Here is a 26241-nt window from a genome sequence, read left to right on the forward strand (position 1 = left end):
TCAGTAGGTCCTGTTTGACTCTGGGTGGACAGAGGCATGTGCCGCTGTGGCTTCCTCCATGTTTTCCCTTCCATTATCTTTCCCAGTTCCACCTGGAAGCGTCTTGGACGAGAGACTCTGAGCCAGCACCGCTGCCTTAGAATCACCAGTGGGCATCGTTCTGGGCTCCAACGAATGGGCGGACTTACTCAGTGGCTGGGCTGTCCTCTTGTTGACTTGGTCAACTGGAGGAGGACAGTCTATGTCTGTGAGCATCTCTTCTGTCAGTGGCACTATATTTATAATTTCGTATGGATTTGGAGGTGAACTGTCCTTTTTGTAGCAAGAGGTGCTGAAAGGGATGGCACAGAACACAAGATCTGAGGGCAGCACCCTAAAATCGTTTTCTGGCCGGGTAATCACAAACCTGTAAGAAAAGCCAAAGATGTGTTCTGAACCTCTGTGGCTGGGACACCGTGGTTGCAGGCAGTGGCCCAAATAAGAAAGTCATTTTGCTGGGCCAAAAGAGGAAATGTTTTTGTTTTGCTTTGCTTTATTTGGTTTTTGATTAATAGTGAAAAAAAAAAAAGAAAGTTCTCCGGCATGATGCAACAGGAGAGGTCCTGGGCCAGTAACTGGGGGACTAGCTTTCATCCCTGCCTCTGAAGCCACCCCTGGTTAGTCCTTTCGCATGCCATCTCCCTGTGGGCCTTCTTTTCTCATCATTTTAATGGGGGAGCGGTAGGACTGTGGTTTGGACTGATTTCCAATGACCTTTCTAACTCTAGGTTTCTCTGCTTTGAATATCCACTGCACTAATTCTGGGCACAATTCCGGGCACTCAGCCAAGCTTTATCAAAACTGGAAGGGTGCGTGCCCTCCAGATGTCTCCACCCTGGTTTAGGCCTGTTTGAATGTTCATGATGCCAGCTTTCACACAGAATGTAGTTTGGCCAATGAAGAAGAGAAAAGAAACTCAAGTTCTCTTTGAAACCTTGACATAAGCAAAGAATGCATGTCAACGAGTTTTAAAGGACAGCCTGAGCCTGGCACCCCGAGCCTGGACCTGCGGGGCAAGACGCTGGAGAGAAGCAGGATGTCCCAGCCCAAGGCCAGGCACACGGCAAGTCCTCAGTCAACGTGAGTCAAATTCACGAAGACCCAGCACTCCTGTCAAAACGCTGAGGAGGATAACCTCTCATGAGTTCAACCTGGCATTTCTTCATCACCGCCCCGGAATAATCACCTCTTCTTTCCTAAGCACCTGCCGTGGAGCACCACTGACCTGTCGCTGAACAGTCTTCCCGTTTTTATCTTGCCCACTGAGTCCCTGGAACCTCTGTGATATTCTGAACAAGACCCACCCTCATCACATACTCTCTTCAAAACAGAAATAAAACATCATTTCCTTCCCTGAGGTCTGCTCAACCATGGGCTGCACATCCAATTACCATGTTCCATAGGTTTCCAGAGGTGTTGGGGGAAAGGGGACGGTGTTCAGCCAGAGAGAGGGAGAGGGAGAGACAGAAACAGAGAGAGGCGGAGAGAGACACACGAGGAATCAGCATCACTGATGCTTCCCAACTGCTGCTTCTAGAACCTCCCTGCTCCCCCACCATCTTCGTGGCCAGGGCCCCACAGCCACGTCAGCCTGCCTCTCGATCCATCAGTGTCACCTCTAGACCCCCATGTTTATTGAGGGCTTTGGCACTTGGGACACCTTTTCTTTCAAACTCTGGTGCTGCCATCAACTTACAAGCCCGCAGTGTCTACGTGGTTTACGACTCCAACGTGCAGACCAGTTTCTCTGATTTCCACTACGCGGAGATCTTCATCTCCCACCCGCTTTGTCCTGCCTCTAAAATCTCATGCTTCGGTACATCACTCTCTGACCACGACTTCCCGTCATTCTTTCTCTCCCAAGTCCTTACTCCGAGCACATCTGCTCTTTAATTACATCAGGATTTCCAGTCCCTCGTCCTTTCCCTGTAAAGCCTAGGATTGCTCCTACAAATCCAGAGGAAACTTCTTTTTCCATTCCTCTCGGTAATTAATGGAACTTTTGCCTCTTTTTCCACTCCCTGTAATACATTCCCCCCACCTTTCTCTAAGCAGTGGCTAATGCCTGGACCCCACTGAGAGATCCTAGTGTCACAGAAGCCTGCCCTTAAGCACACCCCTCGTCTATAACCAGATCTGTCTTGGCATCATTCTTTTCCTTCTTTCCTCCAATGAGCAGACACACTGTCTTTCTTTGTATTCACAGCTCCTCCTGTTTGAGTGGATGGACTTCCTTCCCCTTTCTCCTGGAACAGCTCATCCATCTACTTCCACCTTATTATTCTGAATTACTCCTTCTCTACTGAGTCCCGTCCATTCCCCCGTGGGACCCTTCCTCGGGACCTACCCTGCTGTGCTGTCTGTGGATGGCACGCTCTCTCTTCTCTCTGCACACACATTTTCTCTGTCTGCCCCACTGCTGTCGGATTGATCTCTCTCCATAGCACACCCACCATTTACACGGACAAAGTACAGGGGCCAGAAAGAGGCACTTAATACACATCTCCCCCAATGAGTCCAGCAGAAAATGAGTAAACCTGTCCAACGCGGACGATGACTTGCAGTTTCAAAAATGTTGCCCAGACATGGATGAGGGATCAGTCAAAAAATAACCTCAACTTCAAATCTGGGTCTCCATTTCCAGTTTCACTGGGAACGGAGACACCATTCTCCTTACCTGGCCAATACTAACTGGACCCTGATCACCAGGGTCTGTGCATGTTATTTCTGCTTGTTCTTCCTTATTCCTACACCGCCGCCTACATCCCTGCACCTGCCGATGTAAATGTGCGCCCTGAGCGCCAGATGTCCTTTTGGGCCCTTATGTGTGGACGGGGGGCCCGCTCCCCACACCAGCACACTCCCCTTCTGTGCTCCGGGTTGCATGCCTCTTCGTCGATCATGCGGTACAGGCCAAGGCACAGGACTCCAAAATTATCTAACGAGCCGCAGAATATTTGCCCAAAGGTGCTTCTTGGCTGGGGAGAGAAGAGAAAAACATACGTCTGGTGGCACTTTCTTAAAAAAAATTTTTTTTTCTTTCAGTTTTATTGAAATATAAATGACATACAGCACTGAATACTTTTTTGGTGGGGAGGAGAATGGAATTGTATTTATCTATTTTAGTGGGGGCACTGGGGCTTGAACCCAGGACCTCGTGCATGCTAAACACGTGCTCTACCACTGAGCTGACCCTCAGCCCCGGTGGCACTTTAATAACAAGCACCTACTGGAGGGTCCTTTGCCTTTTCTTGCAGCAGAAGAGCCAGTTCCTAGTATCCTCGAGGTGGGGGTGCCAAGTGGCCTGGGAATCGGGTTTGTGATGGGTTTTGAGCCTCTCACACCAGCCGCAGTTTCTCATCACTCTGGTCTTTCAGGAGCCTCTGGTGGGGGCGGTGCTGTGAGGTGTGACGCTCATTTTCATCACTCCTGCTGTTTTGGGCACTGTTCAGGAGCCACAATGAGCAACACGTTGGGAAACTCAGTTTTCAAGGCGTATAGTGAGTTGGGATGTTAAGCGACCTCCAGGGAGCGGCCTTCCCGTCCGGCTCTAGCGCAGGTCACAGCCGCAGACGCTCCTCTTGACCTTGTTCTCAGGCCGACAAGGGCGCTAGGAGGAGGCAACAGGTTCCGAAGCGGCAGCAGCAAACGGGTTCAGGGAAGTCGAAAGAGAACAGTCTGTCTGGTTCTGCGATTCCTCAGGGTAAAGAAGAAAGTGAGGGCCAGACAGAAATGGAGAAGAGAGGGCTGGCCGGTCCACTGCCACCTCTGGGACCAACAGGAAGCTGCCGGTGGCAGTTGTCCTGGGCTTAGCATCCGTCACAAGTCAGCCTTAGGGCCTGGGAATCAGGACCACAGAAACGCAAAGGACTAGACCATACAGGGAGCCTTGGAATGGTGTTTGCGCCTGGAATTTAGATGCACAGAGCGTGGGATTTGCCTTCTTGGCAGTGTCTGCCGAGAGACACCTGGCACGGGGGCTGGAAGAGCCTGCACCGTGTGAAGTTCTGCTCATGTCCTTGGAAAGGCCTGCCCCTGACACTGGAGAGCTGAGTGCAACGCCAGTCACAACGAAGCCAAAAGGCACCACGCTGACAAGCAGAGTCCTCACTGCCAGGCTGGACCCTAAGCAGATTCCCAAATGCCCAGATGCCCCACTGGGATTCGCCGGAAGTGCTGTCTTCTTCCTTGCTGTAATCTCCTGCTTGCTAGCTCAGTGGACTAAGAAACCGCTGGCCAGCCCAGTCAGATTCTCAGACTCAAGTACAGAATTCTTCTGCCCGACTTCAGCTGGCCTGATCAGATTTCTTTAGCAGGTCAGGTGCAGGGACAATGGGCAGGCCGGGGTCAGACCGCCCTAGAGGGACCCCTGCCTGGCCACTGGGGCGCAATATGGTCTCGGGTAAGTAACCGTTTCTCTATACCTCATTTTCTCGATGTGTTCAGTGGAATTAATAACAATGCCTACTATGCAAATCCTTAGACAGATTAAGTGAAAAAAACCCCCAAAGCAGATGGGCACAGGGCAGGTGCACAGTGAATACTAACTATTAAACTTGTTGTTAAAATGCTGGTCAATGGACAAAGCTACTGAACCTCTCTGGTGCTTCCCGTGCACTTGGACTTTTTACCTAGAAGATGGGAATGATAACAACTGCTTGACCTACCTCCTGCAATTGTAAAAAATAAATATAACACGTGAAAATGCACCGCATATTGTAAATATGCTATGAATAAGTTACATTAACTTTTTGTTGTTATTGCTATTTATGTGCTGTAGGCTAGCCAGGAACCTAAACAGGCTGGACCATTTTCAGAAACTCAGAGAGGCAAGGAAGTGGGGAACTCTATTATGATAAGAGTAGACTCACCTGGATGTCTGACAAAATGGTTTGGTTTAAGGACAGAAGCCCCAGCTTACACCACATCCTTCCAGACAGAGTTGAGGAGCAGCTGTCGTCCAGCTCTTGGAACTTCTCTTTATCCAAATGTTGTTCTAGCTGAGAGCTTATCCCTCCTGTCACCAGCATCTGAAGTAATTCCAGCACACGGTAATTGTAGAAAGCCTGGAAAGCAAGGGCAAGGCACGCGCAAAATCAGGAGAGCCGGTACGTAAACTCTGCGGGCGGAGAGATGTGGGGACTCAGTGGGCATCACAGTCTGAAATGGATCCGATGGCGCAAAGCCGTCAGTTTGGGGAGGATGCTGGGTGAGACAGAGAGCGGAGTAAATCACACAGACCCCGTTCCTGCTGCCTTGGGGAGTACTTACACTGCAGTAGAAAATGGGTAATGACACTGACCCCAAGGATGTCCTTTCTTCCAAAATGACCAGAGGAGTAGGTCAGACCACAAACACCCCAATAATCATCAATATGTATTTAAAATACGAATTTAATGAGATTTCTATAGGTTTTGCCTTGGGGGGTGACTGATATTATTGTTGTCTATGCTTGAATCTTCCAGACATGAATATACTTCTAGTCGGTTTGATTCTGACCTATTTGAGGACAGGTACTAACCTATCTCCCACGGCTCTTATCATGTACTCCGAAAATTATAGGTGCTGAGTAAATGAATGGAATTTGAGGATATTTGGGATCAAAATGAAGCCAGAGGAGGGCACGTGGGCCAACTTAGCTTGAAACCAGCTGGAATCTGAATAAGCCCAGCCGTTTGCTTAGACTCCTTTCCCAAAGGATCCCTGCACATTCAGTGTAGACTAGGCGGTGACATGCGTGTAAACAGCATTGTAGTAACTGCCCATCGGGCTTCTCAAATCTACTGTTAGCTATGCAATATTTTTCACTTTCTACCCTTTGTCTTATCCTTTCTACCCGCAGACTTCTATTCCAGCAGAAATGAGAATTCACACGGTTATATGTTACCTATATAAAAATCAGTGTTTTGCTTTCATTATAAATAATAGGAGTGACTGTAGTTGTTACTGTTTGAGAAATTCGGCCCCTCACTTTCCCTACTCTCCAGATTCAGAGGACTTGTCTTTTGAAGCCTGGGTATCTTGTTCTTCTCATGTGCAACCCACTGTTCAACATCCTTCCAGAGAGGCTGTCTAGGAACACAAGGAGGGTCACGCCCCCCACCCCCCCGGAACCTTCTGTGTCAGACCCTTGCTGTAAAACCCAGCTCAGCCTCGTTTCTCTGGCATTCAAAGCCCTCATGGTCGGACACCAACTCCCACGGCCCCTCCGTTCTGTATGAAACACATCTGAGTTTGCATCTTGGACCGACACATCCCAGCGGAAAACCTTTGGACAATTCATGTATTCTTTCTCAGCAGTAGTCTTGGGATGTTAAAGCTGATATGGTGATTCCCACATCTCAGCACTGTTGGGTGGATTAAATGAGCCACATGGCACACGTTACTGAATTCTGTTGCCTTCGACATTGGTTCTCGTGTATCTGGATCACCTGCAGTGATGTCTGTGAGAGCAGATTTCTGGGACCCCAGATCTACTGATCAGAATTTATGGACAGGGGTGGGAACCAGAATTTAAAGGGCACCTCTGGTGGTTTTGACACTGGTGGTCCTCAGATCACACTCCGAGCAACACTTCCTTAAATGATGTCCTCTTTCACGGGCCAGACTTTGTCTACTTAAAATTCGTGTCTTCAGGCACGCACTGGACCAGACAGGTGTAAGAATACTGAGGGCAAGAATTACTGCAAATAATTAATTAACGCAAATCATTTTTTAAAACCATATTCAGTGCAAAAAATGCCGTAAGGATATTGAGTGGAATTGGCAGTTAAATTTTAACAAAGAAATATTGCTAGTTAAATAAATAAAGAGGCCACTGGACAAGCTGACCTAGGAAATAACAGAATCAATATAAATTAAGAGCCAATTAAAAAAATAACTTTTACAATATTTTCTAGGTTGAAAAATAACTTCGAACGCCAAATCCAGGTTTGGCCACAATCCATTTAAGGACAAGTGGCCATCGTGCAGAATGATCAAACATAATGCTGTTAGAATAATTCTCCACTGATTAAAGGAAAGGTGTGATTTCTGGGGTTATGCCGGTGTCAGTGGCTCCAGGGAAATGTGTGCTTTACATATTTAACGGAGAGAGGATTAGTTTTTGAATACATCATTGCTTCAGTTTTGACATCAAAAGGGTTGCAAGTCTATACTGGGGGAAATAATGGGATTTACATGTCACCCTTACTCTGGGAGCTCATTTTGTGTTCTTATCCGGGGTTCCACGGCGTTGCCCGAACTGGTCTCCTTCTTTTTTCTCCTTTTCTCTTTCCTCCCTCCCTCCCTTCTTTCCTTCTCTCTCTCTTTTTTTTTTCCATTCTTTTTTTTTCTTTCTCAAAAAAATCTGGAAGTTGAAATGTGCTTGAAATATTTCAGGACTTCTAAACTTGGACAGTGTTTCTAACAGAATCAGACCAAGCAGAATTTAGACCACCCGTGTTAGAAAACGTTGCAGCCCACAGTGTCTTAACTTTCAACTGCAAGAAAGCTTGAGGGCTCTCTCATAACCCGGAATAGTATTTCTTCATAGCAGATACTAACATCCTAGCCACGTGCTGCTTTTTATTCTAAGAATCTCAAAAGTCCGTGAGGTCAAACATTCTTTGAGAAATACTTCTAATTGAGAAATACTTCCTAAATGGTAGGAAACCTGCCCCCTACCAGCTGAGTGAACTGAAGAAAGCCGTTTAACTTCTGTTTCTTTCCTCTTTCTGTATAAGTAAAGGAAAATGCTCACTAATTCATGTCCGGCTCTGAAGCTCTATTGTTATAAAGCCATGTGGGAGACCTGCCCCCCTGTGGAGGGGTCGGGGTGCCCCTCCATATTATAATTTTTATAGCATTGAACTGAGAGAGGGTTCAAAGTGAATCCAAATTACACCCTACAAGCGTGTTTCTCCAGCAGGGCCTGGAGTTTACGTCAATATTACAGGGGAAACCTGAAGTTATAGTGTCATCTGAACCAGGAGATTTGGAGAGAAAACTCAGTATTTTATAGTGGAAAAAAAAAAAAATCACAGGTCTATGGGGGAAAGAAGAGAAAAAAAAACTGCAAGAAAAGCTAAAATAGCAGTTCAGTCTTTCTAAGGGGTGACAAGTTCACAGCACGTTATTTGGGCTTTGCTCTGTCCTGGGGACCTGCAAGTTCACGCCCCTTGTGTTTCTGGCGGGCGACTTGGAGGAAAGGGCAGGGACGCGCGGTGCCGAGTTCTGAGGGCACGTGACGAGCAAGGGGGCCCCGGGATCCTGGGTCGGAAACGGGGTCCGCCGAGACTGGAGACAAGTGGTGATCTCACCCTGTTTCAGAAGCCGCTGACATGTCACTATAGTGGCCCCAATGCTTTTAATGCAGGAGATAAATGTTCCTTTCCTCTCCGGGCCACTGCTCTCAGTGGTGTAAGGCTAGGGGGCCCGCCGAGACCAAACGGTCCTCAGAAGAGCAGAGACAGTGGAACCGGGGCTCAGGCCTGAGTCTGGGGCTCTTTCTCTCTGTGTGGCTGGTGTGGTCGGAAGTCGCCTCCATCCTTCGAAGGCCAAGTGGAGCCGGCAGTACCAGGCCCAGGGGGAGGGTAATGAGTGGGACGTGCCCCTGATGCTTTTCTAGCTCAGCTCACCACGGCCAGAGATTCGGAGCTGGGGCTCTAAACTGTGTTAAGTGTGTTCGTTTTGCTGTGTCATCAAGGATTTAAGAGCTGGAGCAGGAGGCCACGGGGTAGAGATTTAAGGGTTCAAGATCCAAGTCAGCCCCTTTCCCATAAAGGATGAAGGTACCCTGAGCCCCACTGTCACCCTCCCCCCCAGTCACACGACAGGTGCCAGTTCTAAACTAAGCACTCCGTAGGAGCCCCGAGGCATGGCGTGTGACCTCCTGTGACTGTCCCCCACCTCAGGCCACCGTACGTAGCATTCGCTCCCACGGACATCACCACAGGGCCTTGGGAAGAACCCCTGAGGTTTCCCATCGCTTCCATCGTTGTCCAGCAGAACTAGGTACAGTATCTGAAGGCAGCCTGGGAGGAAGGGGTCCTCCCCAGAGAGGTCCCAAGGTCACACTCACAAGGTGAGTGGTGAGAAGCCTCATGACCAAGTTCGTGCCTCCTCGGCTGGCTTCTGGGACGCGCTCCTTACCGTGGCCAGGAGGGAATCCAAGAAGTTGCCGGAAAAGACAGTGCCTGTGGCAAAGGAGGTGCTGAGATGCAGGCTTGTTCCCGAGAAGTTTCCTTCCATTCCTCCAAGCTGTTCAATAAAGTGGATATTGGACGGATTTTCTGCAAACGAGAGGCAAAAAGGCAAGGCAGGCAGACACGCTTAAGGATGCAGGACTGCTCGGGGGAGGGTATAGCTCAGTGGTAGAGTGCGTGCTTAGCATGCACGAGGTCCTGGGTTCAATCCCCAGCACCTCCATCAAAATAAGTACATAAATAAACCTAGTTACCTACCCCGTCAAAATAAATAAAACAAAAAAAAATTAAAAAAAAAAGAGTACACTACTGCAGACAAGGCAGGCTGAGGTGGGCAGAGGCATCGCTCAAAGGATGCCTACTTTGGGGTCACAGTGGGACCTGTCTCTACTTCCATGCTTTTTTTTTTTTTCTTTCCAAGTATCTTCATCCCCTGAAGACAGGTAGCGCTCTTGGAGATATCCTTGCCCCTCGGGTCCAGTTTCTCCAAGCAAGTGTCCTGAATGTCGCCTTTAGATAATTTACCTTTCAAACAAGGACACTTTTGGAAGAAAAGTGGGGGGGGGCACTTCCAGTAACTGCACAGGGACAATAGGCATAAACGGGGACAGCTGCTCACCCCTGTTCCTGGTTTTTCCCATGTACCATGTCGTAGACGACCTGGTATTTACTTGGGTTCTTCGAGTTATTCAGGCCCAGAATGAGTTAATCAGTGCCTCTCAAAATCTAATGTGCACATGGGTCCACTAGGGGCCTTGTTACAATACAGATTCTGATTCACTGGGTCTAGGTGGGGCCTGAGGGTCTGCCTGCCCCGCGAGCTTCCAAATGCTGCTGACATTGTTCATTCATGGTCTACACTGTGAGCAGCAAGGGCTTCGAGAATCATCCTAATGGGACCAGTGAAGGAGTGGCCAAGTGACCCGTGAGCACGTCTATACTGGCCCCAGGCGGCAGCTCAGATCCACCGTGGGCAGCCTCTGAGGCCAGGGCAACGCATCACTTCTAGGAGTTACAGCAGAGGTGCTCACTGCCTGTGGTCCAGGACTGCTGCATCCACAACGTTTGTGTAGAGAATCGCATTGGCAGACAGTGAGAACCTCTCCCAGCAGAGCCAACGGCAGGCATGTTACTGCCCATTTTAAAAGACTGTGGTTCCCTAACCTCAGGGCTCCTCTCCTATAAAGCAGTTCACGTGGATGTAAGCATCACTTGGTCCTTTCCCCATCCGCCTGTGGGAACGAGGGTTTGGGAAACCAGCACAAGAATGATGACGTTCTGGCTACAGCTACTGCTCTTTGTTTCTGACCCAGCCGTCTCGTGTCTTCTGCTAGCATCCGTGAAACTGGATGGATTAACTTGTTTGTTTCCAAGTAGCATGAACTTTTAGACCCTTCACAGTTCGTGATGGTCATATTACAGATCCAAGCAAATGTACTGGACATAAAACTCAGAGTACATGCCTAGCAAAGACTGGATTATTCCCCAATTCTTAAAATTATTCCTTAGTAAGTCTGGGCTGTGGGATATACTGCTGGCATTAGGGAATCATTTTCTTTCAAGAATTATGCATCTTTACAAAAGATGAGGGAGGCGTGACTAATATCAACCCACGTATCCTATGCACACATCCTTCCTGCTCCTGGCTCTGCCAACTTCAACACGTACGCATATCCCGGGAGCCCTGGTCCAAATCGTGCTGTGCCATCCCAAGCCAGGGGCCTCAGCTTTCCAGCCATTTCCTGCAGGCCACCATACACTCTGTACCAAAGGGCTGGCAGTCGGACCGGCAGTGCTCATGTCATGGTGACTCTTGCTAGCGGCCAAGGAATAGAGACTGAGTGAGCTGGCAGGTGATTTGTGAGGCTAATTTGACAAGCACTGCCTGGTGCCAGAAAGTCTTCAGCTGAACAAGTCTGTACGTCCCTGGAGAGTGACCAGATGCACTTGTGGCCCCTCCCCACCGCTCTAACTTATGTGACAGTCTTCTAATCAATGTCCCCAGGGTATATACACCCCAGGGTGAGAGATGGCTCAAAAGGGCAGAAAAATAAAAAATAAAATATAAATAAAGCTGCAGCCAAGAGCTTCAGGGTGGTGACAGACAGGCTGGTAGGTGCGAGCCAGGATCAAAGACCTGAGATCATCAAAGCTGGATCTGAAGAGCCGCTGCACAGGGATCCAGGGTGACTGGACTCTGTCCCACCTGTCGGCCCTAAATCACGTGACAGTGTCACCTGTTGGTTCCTCTCTATGTCCCCCTGCTTCATTTCTGGGACTGAGAGGTCGGTTCATCTACTTTGGCAGAGGTCTCACTCAGCTTACAGACTCTGAATCGTACAACTAAAATGTGTGCTATGCTAGGGAATCAAGTGAAATCACACACCGGGGCCCAGCTTTGGAGATCGCCTTTGAGTTGGCCCAGTCTGTGTTAAGGGTACCATTCCCCCTCTTTGGTAGCCTCCCTTTTTCTCACCAATTATTATCAGTATCACATTGCAGTGTCTCCCCTGTGGCCTCACAGACACACCTCCCCAAGTGCACAAGGCACCTGCCTTCCCTGCCCTTCTTTCTGCTCCCAGAGCTCCTCACCTCTCGGAAAGTTGCATCCATGTGTCTTCTCCCTAAGGTGCTGGTGAGAGGTAACAGCTCATCCTGTGGCCTCTGCACTGAGTATTTCCATTTTAGAAGAGCACTGCTCAGGGCTCAGCTTCAGAAGACACCAGGGATGCCAAACTGAAGGACCCCAAGAGTGAGCATCTCCTAAAAGTCTGTCTGCCTCCCCGGCCTCACTCTCGTGCCTGCCCTGGTATCACTGCTGGAGAGGAAGGCACCTGACCTCGAGTCCCGTGGCGGGTAGACAGGTTGGCTCAGGGAGAGTCACATCCACATCCCCTCCCCTGGGAGAGTCCTTCTGACTGAGACTGAGCCAGACGCTAGTGTTCCTCTCCCAGAAACTGCAAGAGTGGGGAAGCCACTCCTGCGCCCCGACACCCAGAGAGAGCGGGCTCTGCTGGCTGACGGCAATGCCACCAACCGAGCAAGGGCCCCACGTAACGTCAGTCAAGCTCTCCACGGTCTCTGGGCCCCCTTTCGGGTCCTCGGTCTTTTGACCGTGGCTTCTAAAGACAGCCTTAGGGCATCGAGTATGGATCATGAAGATTTACCCCTTGAATTCTGCCCTTGAAACGCAACTTACTCAGCTCAGTGAGGATGGGGACTCTTCGGTATTGTGACTTCCGGGGATAGTCACTGAAGCACCGTGCATACTCTGTAGACACAGACAAGAAGAAGAAGGAAAAGAGATTGGCAAACGCAAACCACGTGGCTCGGGAAACTGACGAGGAGGCACAGGCACACGGTGTCACCAGTACTTTCTCTTAGCAAAGTGACTCTCATGCCCAAATCTCAAACTCTTTTGTATATTTAGAACAAAAAAATGGGAGCCTCCTCAGGTTCTTCTCTCCACAAGTGTGGTGTGTGTGTGTGTGTGTGTGTGTGTGTGTGTGTGTTTTCTAAACGGCACTTCAAGTGAATTACCAGAAAAAGGTGACACTCTCCCCGTAGTTGCTCACTGACAGCGTACGTTAAACAGGATTATTCTCCACCAGGTGGGAGTGCTGGGTGATAGCTCAGGCAGGCAGTGCCTCAAACCACATCTATCTGCTTGTAGGACTCTTAGGAAGCTTTGAATAAATAGGAGCTGTGGCTCCCTGAGTGCTTCACACAACTGGCTTCTGGCTCCTGGTGTCTCTGCCTCTTTGAGATCCTCTTCGGGCCAAGGCTCTACCCACGCCCTCTTTCTTCTACAGTAAGACTGGCTGCCTCCCACCTCTGGTTGGCCTCCCCAGCCCGTAATGCCTTGGGAGTTCCTTAAAGACTGGGGTGGGAGGTCACTGGGGGCCTCTGTCCTTTGCCGTAGGAGGTGAGGCCCCACATCCTCCTCCATAAGCCTTGAATCCAAAAGTGAGCCGACCATAAACAAGAATAAAATAACGCTATTCGCAGCAGCATGGATGCACCTGGAGATTGTCATACAAAGTGAAGCAAGTCAGGCAGAGAAAGACAGATACCATGTGATATCACCTACATGTGGAATTTTAAAAAATGACACAAATGACCTTATTCACAAACCAGAGACAGACTCACAGACGTAGAGAACAAACGTATGGTTGCCTGGGGGTAAGAGCGGGATAAACTGGGAGTTCGGGATTAGCAGATACTAACTACTACATACAGAACAGATAAACAGCAAGGTCTAATGCAGAGCACAGGGAACTATACTCAGTATCTTGTAATAGCCTATAATGAAAGACTATGAAAAGGAATATATATATGTGTGTGTGTGTGTGTGTGTGTCTGAATCGCTATGCCATACATCAGAAATTAACATAACACTGTAAATGACTACAATTTAAAAAAAAAAGAACTTAAAAAAATACAAAGCTAGCAGTACAGAGCACAAGCCTGGAACTCAGCATTAGCATGCACTGAACCGTAGTTCAGTGGAGTTTCAAAAACAAGAATGACACCAGAGTTTTGGTCTCTATGTTAAACCGGAAAAAAAAAAAAAAAGTAAAGAAAGAAAAGGGAAGAGAGAAATAGGAAGCTAGCATCCTGATTAAATAAAAAAAAAAGAAACAAAACAAATATACAGTGATCTCATCAAAAGTCATGCTTTAAAACTGTGGGTTACCGTTCTTGAACTTTTCTGAGAACGCTATGTATGTAACAGGGAAAAAATGCGGTGAAAGTTGAAATTCTACTTATAATTAAGATTCCCTGCTGCCTGGGAAGAAGGTGAGACACTTGCAGGGCCCTCTGTTTCCTGAGCCAGGTAAGCGGCAGGAGAGGGGAGGGTGACCTGAGCCAGGTGGGTAAAGACAGCCTGGGAGACAGACAAAGGGAGGGATGGTTGTAGGTGGGGAATCCACTGAGCTGGGGACCTGGGAAAGAGGAAGTCCAAAGGGAGGGTTTTTTTTTTTTTTTTAACCAGAGAGAATGCTACGCACTACAGTATTGACCACCTCTTCCATCTCCCCAAGAAACATTCAGTGCAAGGGCCCCTTCTTGTGACACAGAGTTGATAGTATGTTAGGACAGCCACTAAAATTCCAAGTCCTGCTTCCAGATGGATTCAGGGTAGATCTGGAAGCTCCCGGGAGCCCAACACCTGTGGTTTACAGCTAGGACCGGAAATGGCGTTAGGACTTGAGCAAAATCCTTCAGTTTCAGGGGAGGAAATAGGAGCCCGGGGGCTAACCTTGTCCAGCCAGCTATTGAAGAGGAGGAGGGTTTACGTGATGGTTAGAGATCAGATATCCAATCTCACTGGGAAATCTTATTGGCGGTGGGATCTGAATACCGAAAACTGTTTTTCCTAAACAGACTTCCGGTATCTCCATAATGCGGGCAGACTTGGGAGGACTGAGATGCTCCTTGGCTGTCAGCACCAACCGTGCAGGATGCTGTATCTGCTGTACGTGTCCTGCCTTCCTTCCTTCTTTTCAGCCTCATTTCCTTCCTTCCCGTCTGCCTTCCACAAATATTTAAAGAGTGCCTACTCCAGGCTAGGACCGTGACCAGTCTCTGCCCCAGTTATGTTCCACATGTTGCAAATACAAGACTTTCAGATAGTGATGACGACTGTGAATAAACCCAACTTTTGGGGGCCAGTGACTCACGTAGGGGAGGTGACTTTAGACAGGGTTTGAGGAGATGCTTCTCTGACATTGGAATGAAGTCCTGGGGGATGAGAAAAAGCCATCCAGACAGAGGGGCTGGGATAAGGAACTTCAGGAAGGGAAAAGCCAGCAGAAACAGACTGAAGTAGGGGAAATTTCAAGCTTCCTCCTGGCCTCCAAGACCCTACGTGATTTTTCTCTAACTGTCACGGGTCACCATGACAGGGTTTAAAGTAGGGAACTGCCATTATCTGATAAATATTTGTAAAAGATCCCTCCTTCTGGCTGCTGTGAGGAGCAGGAACTGCAGGGAGGTAAGAGTTGCACCACGGTCACATCAGATCTGTGAATTACGTCGAGTTAGACCACCTCTGAGGATGAGGCAACTGATCCGGGTTCACACACTTTGTCCCGGATTACATGGCTCGTAGAGGAGGGGTGGGTTTTCACCCCCTACTCAGCACCAACGTCAAACCCATGTCCTTTTCAGGGCTGCTTTGTAGCCCTATTCAAATGCACCAGGTTTGGTTGGCATTTTCAATGAAATATTGAGATCTCTTTCCCTCAAAGGGGAAATCCTCCCTTGAACTTCACTTTCTGATTCCAAGACCCTCTAACAGAGGGCTCGGGATATCCTGACTGCCAGAGGCAAACATTCTTACTGGATACAGACACACCCACATCAGCTCAAGTGACTGCTTGAACAGCGGCCCTGACACCGGCTGCAGGACAGCAACAGAATTTCTGCCTTAACCACACCATTTCTTGGAGAGCGATGGTTCATTTGAATGGTTAATTTGAGTAAGTGTCGGATCACAGCCTGGGCACATTTTACTAATGTCAATATTTTTGCTACCTAATCGTACACAGTATTATACCTGAAATCTTCCAGGCTGGCAGGGTGCTATTACAAAAGATTGCTTAATTGTAGATTACTACTGTACGTTTAAATTTCAGTAGCGTATTAAGCTGTCAGACTTAATTACCATTACATGTTTAGATTATGCCACAGATTATTTAGTTCAGTACCTAGGTTTGCCAACCTGTTCTTGTGACATGACAGGGGCAGTAATTAGAGCATCACTGAAAAACCTAAAGTTCTCCACGGGGATGTCCAGGAGACCTGGTGTTCTTGCTGATCCTTTGCAGAGTCCTCGGTCCTGCTATCCCCCACCCCCGACATCCCTTGGTGAACCACTGTATGGAATTGTCTCTGTGGTCCCAGATAGGCTTTATATGTAACTTCATCATGACCGGGAAGATGTGGGAAACCCCACTGATTTCGCCAAAGGCTCACCTGGTATATCAGAGCAAGATTTTTCACTCTTGGTACTATTGACATTTGGCACCCCAGTGTTTTTTATCATGTGGGGGCTGCCCTGTGCATTGTAGGATGCTCAGCGGCATCTCTGACCTCTACCCACCAGGTGCCAGTAGCATCCTTCCAAGTTGTGACAACCAAACTGTCTCCGGACATTGTCAGATGAGCTCTGTGGGACAAAATTGCTCCAACATGATGACTCAAATCCTTTGACATTCCTGCCTTTCCTCTTCCTCCTTCCCAACCCTTTCCCCTCCTCTCCTCTACTTCCTTCTACCAGTCCAGTCAGTTGCTCCTGTAACAGAGAACATGACCCATTATACAAAATCAATACAGTTTTGTTGAATGAATGAGTGAATAAGTGGAAGGATGAAAGTCACCAGATATAAAAGGAATCAGTATTCAAATCAGAGATTTATATCTTTCGAGCCTCTATAGGATGTGAATTTAAAACAAAAATAGGAAAAGTGAGTCACCTAGATGATTACCTAGGTGGCTTATGGTGTCAGTGTATATTCGGCTTTTAGCGATCCGGCATTTTCATTTGTACATTGATGACGTTGCCTTTACAGTGACTACTTCTTGGTCCAATTTTAGAAAGTTGCGAGCATGATGTACACACACACACACACACACACAGAGTACACATAAATCTTGTGTAAATCTGAGTGACCCTCACTGCTAAGCTAAGGATTTACATGCAGAACACAACGCCATTTTTATGCATCTTCAGATGAGCTCAGCAAAAGTAGAGCTTAGTGGGGATTGTCAGTGCACTTTGGTATTTGGGAAATGCTTTGCTATGAGTTCCTCTTTGCCAAAAAGCCTGAAACGCTGGGTGCTGAATGGTGTCCGGTGGTGTAGTGACAGTGGGTGATGTAGCTGGCTCCCAAAGATCAGACTAGATTCTTCTCTCCTTTGTCCCAAGAACCTCATATTTTCCTTCCTGGCCACAGTACTAGGAGTCAGAGAGAGTTCTTTTGGTTTCCCAATTTGACTCATGGAGATTTTTATCCACAGCTTGTAACCATGAACACCTTGTGACGGCTTGAACATCTGACCTCCCCACGCTCCAGGCAAAGTGGAACAGCTGTGGGCAGCAGGCACGTGGCCAGAGGACAGAATGCCTGATCTTAACACAGAACATCCCCATCCCCAAGGGAAACGGCTGGCTCTGGGGGGCTCCAACCATGGGTGACTGTTATTTCCTGAATTGAAAATCTGTTCTAGATGCTGAAAATCCTTCGTGACAGTGCTTTTGTAATAGGTTGAGTGGCCAATGGTCAACCTTCAGAAATGGACTCATATAGAAGCCTTTTCCCATTTGGGGGAGAAGGAAAACCACAGTTCTGGAGTGGGAATTTACCTGAAGCACATTGCGGGCACATTGAGATGCATGGAAACTCAAGAGTCCAGCTTACTGGCTCACTGGCTTCAATCCAACAGGTGTGTGTTAAACACCTGCAAAGTGACCATAACTGTACCGGGTGCTGAGGGGAACGCAAAGGAGGAAAAGACAAGAACCCCGTCCTGGAGACAGCCCCGCTTTTCACTGTCTCTTTCCAATCTGAAGCTGAAATGTGACATTTTTAGTCTACAGAAGTTGGAAGGGACTTTATATATAGAGATAACCTTCTAAAATTCATATATTGAAAGTATCTTAAAGAGTAAAAAAGAATGAGGCTTCATTCTCTCCACCACAAAACTAAGAAAGTAACTTGAACATCTACGAGATCCCATGAGAACTGATTAACAATAATAATAGGGGTTATTAATTATAATAAAATCCCAAATGCTATGTTCACTGATATTTGATTAATAAAAATGAGACTCCATGATTTTCCTTAAAATAGGAAAACAGTATTACATGCCTTCCATTTAGAAGATGGACATCATTTTGCATTTGACTAGGATCCCCAAGGACTGAACTGCCCGCTACTTCTGTTACAGGATTCTCAGAGCCAGATGAGATTTTACAGGACATCTGGCCCAACCTCTCCCCCTGCCCATCATGAAAGTTCTTCCCAGAGGAGTTAACCTCTCTCCTGGTCCATCTCTCTCCTGGTCCCAGTCTCCCCGGCCTCTTCCTGCCCCGGTGTTGTTCTTACGTGGCTCTGAGGGTCTCTGGGCTGAGCAGCTAATCTGCAGTGATCTGACATTGAGGGTGGCCATGATGGGCTCTGTGTCCACCAGGGTCGGGCTGCTGGATGACTTCGATGGGGAGGACAGGACCACACACATGGAGCACTCCTCTATGTTGACTGCATGGAGGTCTCCAGAATAGAGCGCAGATCCCTAAGGAGAGAAAAAGAGTGATGACTCTTTGTGGCTGATGCAAGATTTTGAGCCCAAGTTTCTCCAGTCTCCGCTGACTTGGCTTGAAGACTTAGTTACCTGATACCTGACACTTTTAGTCTTGTCCATCATGAATATGTGTGTGACTAAATTTTACAGACCCTTTTGGAGAGCAAGTCTGCATGGGACAAAGGAGAGTGGAGAGTTTAAATCCATTTAGACGACTTGAGCGGGACACAAGAATCAGAGCAAGGAAAACAGCAGGGAGGGCAAAGCTCAGAGACAGTGGGAGGTACCGACCTAAAGACCAATTTTCCATCCTCAACACTTTGCTTGGCTGTGACCCCACTTGTACCCTGGATTAACTAGCAAAGTGGCCGTTGCTTCTGTCCTTTGGTGGAGAAATAGGGGTAAAGCTGGGCTTGCCTGCAGGGAGCTTACACTCTAATACTGGTAGTTCCTAACACTAGCTGGAACAGGAGCCTCTGTCATTCTCTTTTCTTCCTTTCTATGGACAAGTGTAAGGGGGCAGGCAGTGCAAGGAAGTTTATGCAAGCTTAATATAAATTGCTTCTCGAGACAGCCATTTTTGAAGTTGGAAAAATACTCCTTACGTATTTTTGGCAATGCTAAACATAGCATTGCTAGTATTATTTCATGAAAAATCAAACACTTTGGTGCATTTCACACTGAATATATATATATATATATATACAAAAATCCAAAGAAATGGAGGCATATAATGGGATACAGACCTACGAAGGTTCTAAGCAAACACAATTACAACCACAACGCCACAATGGACCCATTTCTCAGAAATGTGAGCCTACTTCCTCCTTCTCATACATCTTTGATTATCAAGGACCGTGTGGCATTCTGTGTTCCATAAAAGACAAGTCTCCAGGAAGGATGAGAAAGTCAGAGCACAAAGGCTGACTGGTATCAGCTTAGATTTAGCCATCACGTCAGAATCAGATTCAGAAATGCAGAGAAACTCTGATTTACATAAAGGCCACAAAACGTGGCTCTAAACGTAAAACATGAAACGTGTCAGGATCCCATCCCTGGTACTTACCTGCTGTGTAAACTTGGACAGGCTACTGTCTGTGCTTAAAGTTCAATCAACATCTTTAAAATTTACACCATGGGGTTATTTGGAGGGTTAAGTGAGTCCATATGTGTAAATTAGAACACATGCTTAGAACATTTTCTGGTACCAGTAAGCACCGTATAACTGCAAGCTGTTGCTATGTTATTATTATTATTATCATTATTGACCCAAGTACTGTTAGTGTTATGATGATTATAAATGTTCGCTATCCCCTCTGTGGCACTTACAGGCAGAATGTATATCTGGGGAAAGTTCCGGAGAAACCGCCATTCTCTCTGCAGGTAATCCACGGAGCCAATGAACACGATGTCCTTCAGCTCCTGACGGGTGTAGCAGCTAGCTCTCAGTGGCATGACGAAATTCCGAAGCCCCATCAGTGTTGAGTGCGCGTCTCCAAAGACACATGCTACGATGTGGTTCCGAAATTCATGCTTTGACTTGTCAGTTCGTTTCTAAGCAGAAGCAGACCAGAGTCTGGTCATTTTTAGAAACAAGATGAGAGTCCCTTAAAGAAGGCTCCTTCCCCACATTCCCCACTCTTCTAGTTACATTCACGGGGACAGTTTCATAAAAATAATCGAATTTTGCAAACTGCTCATAAAAAATGGGACTTATCCACGGTGGGGCAATTATACTTTGCATCTTTTTTGGTGTCCCTTCTTATTTCACTTTTTCCATTTTCCTATTAGCCTGGGGTGTATCAGTCAAAACTCTGATCAGCATCATTTCTCCAGGTGTGAAATCATTGACCCAAATAAGGAGACTATCTCTCATTTTCATTACTTTTTTTTTTTTTTTGCCTTGTATGTGCTTACTGGACTACTCAATGAAAAATGGAAACATTCCAAATTCCATTGCTAAACTCCTGTCCTCTAGTGAGCCCTGAAAATTACATCTCAACACATTGCAGGGTTCAGTGGATTTTCACAGATGTGAATATCCATATTAGTTTGAACCATTTGAAGTTGCCTTTCTGTGGGTCGAAAATGGTTGAGTATTGGCAATTTCATGTGGTTCCACCTACTACACTGAACGGACTCAACAGACTCCAGGGTTAAGGAAATTTATCACGAAAAGCGCACAAAATAAATTGGAAAGTTATAAAAATCCCATTTGATCCCAAATACTTGGCCATGTCTCACGATCTCATCAGCATGGACAAGTTTGTTAACAACATCTCGCCTGTACTTCTAAGTTGAAGACAAAATAATATCCATGGCGAATATTTAGATTAGGTTTCCCCCCACATTCATAGGGACTTTGAAAAACAATAAATGTAACTTTTAGAGGAAGGAATGATATTCCTGCAGGAAACTTATTTTAAGCCTCCATCTGATTGCTTTCAGGGAACGAGTCGATGTCTTCTCTCCCGGGGCTGGGATGGGGTAGCACTGATTTTGCATTCTCGCTGTCATTAGTGCACGACTACGAATAAACTAGTTCACTTCTCTGACTCCCAACTTAAGTTCAAATGGTTGAAAAATAAATAAAATTTAATTCTGTTGTGGAAATTAAATAATACATTAAAATTACAGCACTCAACTCATGAACTGTTGCTCAGTAACTTTTTTTTGACATCTCCCCCCCTCCAACCCTCCTGATTTGTTCAATAACTATTAATCTGATCTGACTCCCATTGAATTCCTAGATTTTCAGAAGACGACTCTTGGAAGCTGGTGTTGGTTACATGTATTTACAAGCACTTCCTGAATTCCGTCTTCTACATTCCTGAGCACGTGCAGACTCAGACTATTTCAAAGGGATGTTATCATTCTTCCTTATGCCAGTCCTTTGCTGGGTTAACTGACAAGCTTCTATGAAACAGAAGCTGCTGAAATCTAACAGGATAAATAAGTCACATTGGACATCTCAACAATTCGTTTTTCAAATTAGTGTGTACTGGGAAATACTTTCCAAAGGGAGTGGCCATGTGAGGGGAAATGGCCCTACTCGTCTGGAGAGCCTTCCTAGAGAGCAGTATGAATCTTAACCAAATCTATTAAATAACTGTCTCCAGCTAATTCCATTAGTTTTCACTTGAATGATGAAGCCTCTAACAGTATTTTACATAACAGGCCGGAAGTCCAGCAATTGCCCTTCTGAGTCGAACTAAATAATTAGGATCGAGACACACGGCAGACTGCATTAATGGGCACAGCTAGAGAGGCAATTTCTCCAAGAAACTGTGGCACAGAACTGTCTCCCAACTGAGAAAGATGGTGGCTTTGGGGAGAAAGGGAGGAGGATGCACTGTTTGCTCCCAGTAAGAAATCGGCAATTTCCAATTGACTTTTCTGCAAACTAGACCAAGTTCAAAGAGGTCCCGGATTTTGCAATCTGGACGTTTCTCCTCCATGGTCACAGTTTCAAAACCCTTAGAAGTTTCTAACCTAAAAACCCTTCGAAACTTATCCAAAGATTCAGTTGCTGTTCTGAACTATATTCCACATGGAGAGTCATAAGGGGAGCATCTATCTTCGCAGCCTGTCTGCGGGTTTCGTAAGTAGGGAATAAGAAAACGTCTGCTATTTCCATCTCTTGGTGACTAGGATGCTTCCATCTGCAAGCAACCTCCCAACCTTTCTCAAGATTTCCCTCCCACTGAAAATCTGTTTGGCTCCCTGCTCAACGGATGTTTATTTTGCCTAGTTTGGAATAAGACATAATTGCTAAAATGGTGAGTTTCAGCAACCCTAATAGTTTTCCAGTTGATATGACAGCTCTGACAATTCTGTGCTTCTGATCAAATGACTGATCATGTTTTTACAAAAATTGGAATGTATTCTGTCAGGACATTGGCACCAAACCACAAGGAATGTATGCGTGAGTGTGAGTGTGTGTGAGTGTGAGTGTGTGTGTGTGTGTGTGTGTGTCACAGAAAAAAACAAGTGAACTACACTACTTCTGGAAAGCAAGAAAAATACGGAATTATCAATAAGTCATAGTTGAAAAAAATTATATAAGACTCTTACAACCTTCAAGCAATCACTTTTAGCAGTTAAATTTACCAAGTACTGCTTGCAAGTTAAACCACTGAGATTACACCTGAGTTTCCTATTGTGGAAAATGTGAATAGACGGGGCTCCAGAAAGCGGGTGTCAGAGCCTGGATTAGAACACAAGGTCTTTTACATCTTAGTTGCTTGCATTGCGGTGGGATGAGTTAGTCTGTCTCCTTGAGAGGACAGAGACAGGAATCCAGCATCTGTAAGGCTTCACTCGTGTTGTGTGGGGTGGGAGGCGTAAGCCTCTGCGAGATACCTTCTTGGCCAATGTGTTTGAGTGTAAGTACAGCCAGCTGTAAGCAAAAATCCTATGGAAAAGTGAAACTTTAAAAACAACAAATTAGGAAAATGTTCATATACTTAAAAAAAAAAAGGGAAAGACTGCAGGGTTCTTGTAAATGGCACATTCCCCTGGTGCATTTAAATTGATTAGATTTCCTAGCAAAACAGCAAATTTTCAGGAGAACATTATTCTGAGTAACTGACTCAGCTAAACAATCAAAGGAGGGGAAAAGAAGCTGGAGAATCTGATGTAATTGTCTTAAATTCCAGCCTCGGACCCACACAGCCCTGGTCAAAGGCCCTTTCTGTTACCCCGCATGCCGTTCTGATGGCTGGTGAGGTATGTGTTTTTCCTTCAGAATTCACAGTTTATGAAGAGAAATGGCAGTGGGAGGACGTCATCTACCCCAAGAGGAGCTTTATTTTTATCTGAGGTTTGCTACAAGATCACCTACCAGAATCACCTTGTCCAAAGGCGTGGCTTTGCACCAGTGAAACATGCCGCTGCTGTCAAGGCGGTCAGACTCTTCTTCCATTTCATACAGAAAAGCCCTAAAGATGGAGAATGGAGAGTTAGCCTGGGAACGCTTGGGACTCCGGTGTAACAACGCATGGCATCAAGCTCATTAGTGCCTCAAGCCCGGAGTGAACAACACCACGAGGAAAACGATCTCGTGCCCGTTAGACTCCATGTCTGCAGGACACCGAGGGCTGAATGCCTTCATAGCTGAAGACATACTGAGCACGCTGGGCAAAAGCCAACAAGAATTGTGTGTGTGCGTGTGTGTGCGTGTGTGTGCGCATGTGTGCGTGTATGCCTAACAGACACACCAGTCTTTTTTTTTTTTTTTTTTTTTTTTACCTTGGATTAGATGTGCCTTGAAGGTAGTTATTTCTGCTCTTAATTTTGCTATTGTCATGATGTTACTATTGCTTGGGAGAAATTGTGAGAGGCATTTTGTGCACCTGAGTACAGAATTTAAAAGGCTGTGAGATCGGGTCGTGAGTGGCACCTCTTTCTTCTTGGCCTGTTTTCCTCTCCTCTCTTTTCCATATCTTTCCTTATGGGTCTCTGTTGAAATATCCTTACTTATTACACGCATTTTGGCTTCTTTTATAGCTTCCACTACTGGCCTGCACTTGACTAAAATTTGCTCAAATCTCGGTTAAGTCTTGGCAAAGCGATGCCTGAGGTCCCCCTACACTGTGATCAGGCACAGTCATGTCATACAGTCACCAAAGGACTGGAGGATCTTTCAACAAATCCCGCTCAGATCCCAAGGAATGCATATTTGCTTGTCAGAGAAGAAAGGAAAGCCTTCAAGAATCACAGAAAGGTTAGAATTAGAAAGGACCTGATCAAGTCAAGAGAATCTAGGCGTGGGCTATAGAAACAACCTCAGTGTCCCAAGGACTTAACACAACACAGGCTAGTTCTCACCAACACTATATATTTTAACTCAAGTGACCAGGTTTCCCTGCTCCACACAGCCACGCAGAGTCTCGGGGGAACAGAGGTTCTACCTTCTTAAGAGCACACCCCCAGAACACGTGTCCTTCTCTGTTGTTAAGGCAAGAGAGGACAAAGAGACTAGGGAACCAAGCTCAGGCTTTTTACTGCCTTGACCCAGAGCGCCGTGTCATTGCCCCTCACATTTCATTGGCCACAATGAGCCACATGACTCTTGTTGACTTTAAGGGACTGAGGAACATGGGAAGCAACTGAAATATCTGGTGAGCATTTCTGTCTCTTTCAGAGACTTTAAAGAACACCCCTTCACTTATGGATAGAAGCCAAGGAGCTGACAAACCGTAGAGCTGACACCTGAATATCATGCTGGGATTGAGATCCTTGGTGCTCACAATTTCCAGTTCTCCTTTCCTGCCTTAGCAGATGGGTCGTTAGGTGGGGTCATGTGACTAGTTCTGGCCAATGAAATGTGAGAAGTGATGGCTGACGGAGGGAGAAGCCCCCCTGTGATTCTTTGGGCTCCCTCCTAACCTGCTGTAGGCATGACCAGCCTGAGTACCCGAGCGACTATGTGGAGCAGAGTCCCTGGCCTCCTTGACCCGTGCTGGATACGTGACATAAACAAGAAATCCACTGTTGCTGTGTTAAGCTACTGTGATTTCATGGTTGTTGCCACAGCACTGGTCCACCCAATCCTAACACAAGTACTTTTTCCAGAATACATGTTCCATGGAATATTAGCAACTGGATGAATCCGGAGGAAGTGCATTTTGAGAAAACTATCCCGTCTTTGAAATTCACACCACACTGTCTTAGCAAATGAAAGGTTCTGAGAGTCTTGGAAAAAGAGATCCCCTTAAAATTTGTATAATCCAAGTGTTTCACACACTTACTTACTATTTACTTAAGAGCTTATTTAAAAACATGTTACTATGCCTTGAAACACATTTTTGCATACTGTACTATGTCACATTATAGGTTCAGCCCTGGTAATCAGAAGCTTCCGACAGCATTCTCCCGTGAGACTTCACTATACATCCTGGATTAATATGACCTACTGCTCTTTGTGTTGAAGGGTTAAGGGTTTTCCCTGTGAATTAGCACGTCTTGTTATTCAACACCCAGTCCCCAAACTCAGACTCCAACATAACAATGAATAATTTTGCTCTCTTTAATCAGGTTAGTTTCTAAACTGCTACCTTAAGTCATAATTTTTCAGACATAGGAACTTGAACTTAGATCGTTCAGTCAGACCTAAAGTAACGGGATAGAGAGAGGACCCAGACAGAGATGCTGGGGCAGGAGGACTGGGTCACTGGAGAAGGATTTGGAAAAGTAAAGAGGCTAATTTCTAATAAGATCAGCCAAGGACTAAGTCCTTAATTTTTCTCTCCATTTAAGACCTACCTACAAACTTAGTGGAGTCTCATCATCTACCTAGCCAGAAGATGTCATAGCATAAGCCTCGAGGTCACTTTGACCAAAATGGGTTACCTTGTTCATTCAAATTAACATGGCTTTTGGTGGGTTAAATATCCATATGTCATAAGCCCCAACCTAGAATCCTAAGAGCCACAAAGGGTCTCTTAATGGAGGTGGAGAGACAGGACCACGGTGATGGCTTTAGGCCAAGCTTGTGAAGGGAACACACCAAAGACCCGAATCTGGTTTTGATTTTTATCAGGATTTGGAGACCTGGCTGTGTTACTCATTCAGCAGAACCCGCTATTTTTTTCTCCAGGTGTAGTTTCCAAGACACCATCCCTCAGATGTTGGTGTGATGTACCTAAGTTACCTTCAAGAGGTGGCTTCCTGCCCTCTGTCCTCAGTATCCAAGTCCACAACAATG

General features: G+C 46.4%; 1 protein-coding gene across 1 annotated transcript; it reads right to left on the bottom strand.

Annotated features, from left to right (window-relative positions):
- Positions 1-3589: 3589 nt before the first annotated feature.
- On the bottom strand, positions 3590-24601 carry LOC135318829 (potassium channel subfamily U member 1-like). Its single transcript, XM_064477359.1, has 8 exons — positions 24576-24601; positions 23377-23473; positions 19863-20087; positions 18338-18524; positions 12424-12495; positions 9172-9311; positions 4911-5105; positions 3590-3649 (listed from the first exon to the last, which is right to left on the bottom strand). The coding sequence occupies exons 1-8, from the start codon at positions 24599-24601 to the stop codon at positions 3590-3592; spliced, it is 1002 nt and encodes a 333-aa protein (XP_064333429.1).
- Positions 24602-26241: the final 1640 nt, after the last annotated feature.

The sequence above is a fragment of the Camelus dromedarius genome, chromosome 22 (genome assembly GCF_036321535.1).
Source record: "Camelus dromedarius isolate mCamDro1 chromosome 22, mCamDro1.pat, whole genome shotgun sequence".
In the NCBI taxonomy this organism is placed as follows: Eukaryota; Metazoa; Chordata; class Mammalia; order Artiodactyla; family Camelidae; genus Camelus; species Camelus dromedarius.

What these genes read in the sequence shown, in the direction of transcription:
- LOC135318829 (XM_064477359.1), bottom strand. Translation starts at nt 24,601, where the DNA reads ATGTGGCTCATTGTGGCCAATGAAAT. An exon ending in CTTTGGACAAGGTGATTCTG is followed by an intron (nt 20,088 to 23,376) that starts GTAGGTGATCTT and finishes GCTTCTGCTTAG; the next exon opens with AAACGAACTGACAAGTCAAA. An exon ending in CCATTTTGTCAGACATCCAG is followed by an intron (nt 3,650 to 4,910) that starts GTGAGTCTACTC and finishes GCCTCCTCCTAG; the next exon opens with CGCCCTTGTCGGCCTGAGAA.